At 40.9% G+C, this 6,000-nt stretch overlaps 1 protein-coding gene across 1 annotated transcript in view; it reads left to right on the forward strand.

Annotated features, from left to right (window-relative positions):
- The window catches only part of DEPTOR (DEP domain containing MTOR interacting protein), a 178,796-nt gene extending 175,564 nt beyond the window's left edge, over nucleotides 1–3,232 (forward strand). Inside the window, exon 9 of the mRNA XM_019032870.4 lies at nucleotides 1,896–3,232. Coding sequence (XP_018888415.1) covers nucleotides 1,896–2,024 — 129 coding nt within the window. The 3' untranslated portion in view covers nucleotides 2,025–3,232. The remainder of the gene's footprint in view (nucleotides 1–1,895) is intronic.
- Nucleotides 3,233–6,000: the final 2,768 nt, after the last annotated feature.

Consider the following 6,000-nt stretch of genomic DNA (forward strand, 5'->3'; position numbering starts at 1 on the left):
CCTGGCAGATTTTCTAAATTTTAAATGCTGGTCAATTAAAACAAACATGATGTGTGACAGAGGACACACAATTGTGGTTAAGACTAAATGCTGAGGCCAGGTGCGGTGGCTCACACCTATAATCCCAGCACTTTGGGAGGCCAAGGTGGGAGGATCACCGGAGGTCAAGAGTTCAAGACCAGCCTGGCCAACATTGTGAAACCGCCTCTCTACCAAAAATACAAAAAATTAGCTAGGCATGGTGGCACACACCTGTAATCCCAGCTACTCGGGAGGCTGAGGTGGGAGGATCGCTTGAGCCTGGGAGATGGAGGAGATCGTGCCACAGCACTCCAGCCTGGGCAACAGAGGGAGACTCCATGTCAAAAAAAAAAAAAGTAAATGGTGAAATGTGATCCCTGAGCGATGCGGAGACATGGCTAATCTCAGGGAGCCTGCGAAGGGTCAGCTGGAGAGGGCACTCACCTGGCAGCTCCTGCCCTCTTATTTGGCAGTGCAAAAAGGCTATTCATCTTTTTGGAAAAAGAAACCCCTGTATCTGTGGAAAAGACAAGTGATTTGAAATTCCCAAGTCTAGGGTCTAAAGCTCTGGGTTGGGAAGGAGGTGAAATTCTTCTCATTCTTTGGCTCATGAGTCTGCTGCAGCAGAAAAAAACAAAGCCCAGGCTGATGCCTGCTAAATTGCAAATTACTGCTAAATTGTCTTGCAAATTACTGTGGCCTAGTTCAGGATAGATTGTGACCTGCTTGTGTGACCTTGATTATGACTGTGACCTCCATCATGGTTGAAAACTGCTGATTTTGTATAAGATGTACCCTGAATCCATGAAGACAAATTTGTGGAACCAAGAAAAGAGAAACAGTAATAGTGTGATCTTATGTGGAGAAAACACCCTAGTCATGTAGGTTGGGGAGTGCAAAGTATCGAGGTTTATGACAACAGCGAGTGTTTATTGAGTAAATAAGCAGTCTGTGTACTACTGCCCGCTTTCCATTTTGTTTTGCCTGTGACCGTGAAAGAAGTGGGTATTTTTTGAAAGGAAAGAAATTAATAGTACTCAGCATCGGTGTAGTGCTTGGTGTTTGCAAAGAGGTTTCAAATGCACTATCTAGTGTGAGCCTGTGAGAATAGGCATTTTTACCTGTTTTACAAGTGAGGCATTTATATCGTTGAAACATAGAAGAGGAGAAATTACTTGATTAATGTATTCCACCAAAGGGACCTATAACTTAAATCTGTATCTTTGATTCTAAGTCCCCTCATCTTTTCCACAGTGACAGAGCTTTCCAATACTCTTCTCAGTACTCTCCAATTTTGTTGTATCTAAGTAATAAGTATAGATATTTTTGGACTTAATATCATGTTTAAGTTTATATCGATATTACCCACACAGAAAACAATAAAAGGAAATGATGGTTCCCAAGGTGTTTTGGTATTTTTTACATTCTTTGGTTGAGTCCTCAACACTAATAATTAATAATTGGGAGCAAGCGTGCCTGTGAATTACTGCAAGTAGAAACTCTATATATGTCATTAATTCTTACAACAGTCTTATAAGGTAGGTATTACTCTTATTATTATTATTAATTCCTATTTTAGGGTTGAGGGAAATAAAGCTCAGAAATTTAAATACCTAGCTAAAGCTAGTATGTTCCTGAGTTAGGATTTAAGCCAAATTTTGTAAAACACTAAAAGGATTTTTTTTTTTTTAAATTATACTGCCTTCCAGAAAATGTGTAGCTCCTTGGAAATTATTGAATTGGAGTCGTCAGCTGGATACATTTGGATATTTTAAGAATGAAGTTACCTGTTAGGGCTACACACTGTCTTTATTAAAGCTTTGTGCAAAACCAGGCGCTATAATAGATGCTCTTTCTTTGCATCTTTCCTTTAGGTCTGTCAGTTTGTCGTCTCTGTCAACGGGCTCAATGTCCTGCATGTAGACTACCGGACCGTGAGCAATCTGATTCTGACGGGCCCACGGACGATTGTCATGGAAGTCATGGAGGAGTTAGAGTGCTGAGCTCCTGGGCCTCCCAGCCCTCCAGTGGCCTGTGGGTGACGGAAGCCAGAATGACACAAAGCAATGCAAAGACAAGATTGCCATGCAAATGGATGGTTTTGGACATACGAGTCTTCTCCGCACATACATGTCTAAAGTTGAGTTTTATACACTGAATGTGGAAGAACCGGGTATCATATCTTTTTAAAAAAATGTCAGCGTAGAAAACATTTGGGAAACCATTTTCCTATATGATAGAACTGCCTTACTAGATTTCTATTTGTAGCTCTCATTCATTGTTTTTTATCTTAGTTTGCAGAAAGGTGTTGAAATGCTTCTCTAGCCCAAACAGTGACATGCTAAAGTCCCCTTCTTCAGAGTCAATAGAGTAGTTGTTAAAGGTTTTAAATTGTACTTTCTCCAAAATTAGCATGCAGCTATTTAATAGGGAATCTAGATTTCACCAAGATTGAAATCAAAGCAACATTTAAAGGAATAAGACCTGTTCACTAGCATTTTCAAGGGGGTTCTAAAGCATTCAAGTGCTTAAAAGCCATAAAAAGTGACTTCTTAATTCCTGCCTTTAGTGTCAACTTTTAAGTTAATACAGGTTTCAATTGTCGCATTAGGGAAAAAAAAACCTTGCGATGCTATGGGTGGGGGTAGTTAGGGAGAGACTACATGAAATTGTGTGCCCCTATTTTCTTTCCGATCCTAAATCATTTTGTTTTATAAATCAGCTATAGCATCTTTCTAGAATTAAGCCTGAATATGTTGAATGTTAAAATAGAGAAGTTTGTATATACACATAATTAAAAATCAACCCTTCTGGCAAGATTTCACTTTGAAGGTGTCTGTTTTTAAGGGAAGGCTAAAACTTTGCTGATATGTGATAAAACTTGAACTCTAAATTGCCTCCTTAGCCTGAATTTTTACTAGCTTTCTAGCGTAACATATTCTAAGGACATGACATGCTGCTTATTTGGGGGGATTATTTTTCACCAAAATGATCATCTTGTGTTGTAACTTTTCAGCTCACTTGTATATACGCACGTTTTCATTTTTGGTCTAGAAAATAGCGCATTTTGGGGCTCAGCGTGCAGAGGAAATTCCTCAAAGTGCCAAATTAGGGAGTCAGGAAATACTAAATTCTTCATTCCAAGTAATGGATCTGAATGATGAGGTTAATTTTTTATCATGCATTAACAAAATAAAATATGAGAATTGTACCACAGCCATTTCTTTTCATTAGGTTATCGGAATGTATAGGTACTGGTGGAATGGACCTACCGTGCTAAATACGTTATAGACATATATATATATATATTTCTGGTAATCCAACTTTTCTGATTTGTAGCTTTAGTCAGAGAATAGGATTTTGGAGTGATGGAGAATGTCTAACAGTAATACTGTTGATATACATTTGAGAAATACTATCACCTCTGTGGGTGTGCATTTGTACTGTATGGCAGGCTCTGTGCATTTAATATATATGATATCCTTTAACCCTCAATACAACCTTGCAAGGTAGATATTAACATCCACATTTTTCAGATGTGGAAACTAAGCCTGAGCAAGTTTTAAAATGGTCTCTAAATTCACACGGCTGCAGGAACTACTAAGTGAAATAGGCTGAATGTAAACACAGGTTTAACGCTAAATCCCATGTTACTCCCCTCAACTTTTCCCCATTTAAGGACCTTATATTGAGGGTTTATTCTGAGCCAGGCTCTATGCTAAGACTTTACGCCATTTGTCCTTATTTACCTGTGAAGTCAATACGGTCATTATCTCCATTTTACAAATGAGGAAACTGACTTGTAAAGTGGTTAGTCATATGCCCAAGGCCACAAAACTAATAAAGTGGGAAACCTTACCACTGGCGTAAAAAAATTTTTTATAGCATCTTTACAAGATGAGTCTTAAATGCTTTCTGTGCTCAGGTATTCATTAAGTGACAAAAGAAGAAGGAATACCTTTCGAGAAATGGTATCTCCTTTTGAGAAATGGTATCTTCTTCTTACCTGCTTTACCCATTATCTTGGACCTTGGCATAATAGAACTTCCCTTCAGCCAACCTAAGCACCAGAGAAGCATTTCTCTGTATCTATTGCACACGATCTCCTCTTGGCTGTGAGGAAGGAAGGAAAGAAGGGAGAGAGGATTTCCTTCTTTGGTTCCCATCACCCTAAGTTCAAAAGCCAAAGGCCATGAGAGCTTTCCCTTAGCCACTCCTCCAGCCCACCCCTGACATCTTTACACAGCAATTAAAAAGACTACCCCTACCTTCCTGGGGACCCTATCTCACTCCCTCCAGCCCTTGCACACGTACTTTCTTCTTCGTGGAAAGAAGAATGTTCTGTCTTACTGTTGCCTGGAAAATTCTTTCTTCATGTAAACTCCCTTTAGAAATTATCTCCTCTGAGAAGCCTTCACCAGCTCCCCAGTTCTAGGATTGATGCCTCTTCTCTAAATTTACATGGATCCTTAAGTCCTCCCTATGCCCTGTTAGAGCACTGATGACATTTACTTTGAAATTCCCCTGTTACATGTCTGTTTGCCTAAGTAGACTCTAAGCATCTGCAGAACAGGGGCTATGTCTTAGTATCCAGGGTATTTTCTTCACCTGGCACAATTCCTGCCACAGAGTAGTGTGTCAGCTCTCTATTGTTGTCTAAAAACCCACCTCAAGGGTGGGGTGCAGTGGCTCATGCCTGTAATCCCAGCACTTTGGGAGGCTGAGGCAGGTGCATCACTTGAGGCCAGGAGGTCAAGACCAGCCTGGTCAACATGGTGAAACCATGTCTCTATCAAAAAATAGAAAAATTAGCTGGGTGTGGTGGCAAGCACCTGTAATCCCAGCTACTTGGGAGGCTGAGGTGGGAGAATCGCTTGAACTCACAAGGTGGAGGCTGCAGTGAGCCAAGATAGTGCCATTGCACTCCAGCCTGGGCAACAGAGCGAGATTCCAACTCAAAAAAATAAATAAGTAAATAAAAAATAAAAACCCGGCCAGGCACAGTGGCTCACACCTATAATCCCAGCACTTTGGGAGGCCGAAGCGGGTAGATCACTTGAGGTCAGGAGTTTGAGACCAGCCTGGCCAACAGGGTGAAACCCCGTCTCTACTAAAAACACAAAAAATTAGCTGGGCGTGGTGGTGCACACCCGTAATTCCAGCTACTTGGGAGGCTGAGGTGGGAGAATTGCTTGAACCCAGGAGGCAGAGGCTGCAGTGAGCCGAGATTGTGCCACTTCACTCCAGCCTGGGCGACAGAGTGAGACTCTGTCTCAAAAAAAATAAAAATAAAAACCCATCTCAAATCATGGCTTAAAAAAAATAAAAGTAAAAACCCACCTCAAATCATGGCTTATAGCAACACCATTTATTTGCTTATAATCCTGTGCTCTGGCAGTCTGGGCAGAGCTCTGCCGGCGTGATCCACCACTGCTCCATGGGTGCCAGTTGGGACTCCACACACCTTTGTGGTTAGTGAGCAGATTGGTTGGAGGCTGATTGACCTTGACTGGCCTCATGTATGTGTCTCAAAGTTGGCTGGGGCTGTCGGCTGAAATTCCTTAGTTCTACTCCACGTGGCCTTTCCCCATGGCCAGCCCAGGCTGAGATCCGAGATTGAAGAGGGTGAGAACAGAAAGTACAAGATCTTCTTTTGACTTGAAAGCTAGCCCAGAATCGAGGGAAATAAACCCCACCTTTTGATGGAAGGAGCTTCAAAGAATTTGTAGTCATTTCCAATCCATGAAGAGTAGGTACCCACTATTTGTTGAATAAAGCCCTATTGAAAGCTTTTTAGCTATCCAGATGCAAATTACTGGCCAACCTTTGGGTAGAATTATAAAATTCTGCCCAAAATTCTACCAAATTACTGGTACTTGTAAAATTCTACCAAATAACTGGCCAACTTTTGGGTAGAATTGTAAAAATTAAGTTGTAAATAAAGCCTATTGCCTAACAAGAACTTCAAAGTCAGAGAAT

This window comes from Gorilla gorilla, chromosome 7 (assembly GCF_029281585.2).
Source record: "Gorilla gorilla gorilla isolate KB3781 chromosome 7, NHGRI_mGorGor1-v2.1_pri, whole genome shotgun sequence".
Taxonomy (NCBI): Eukaryota; Metazoa; Chordata; class Mammalia; order Primates; family Hominidae; genus Gorilla; species Gorilla gorilla.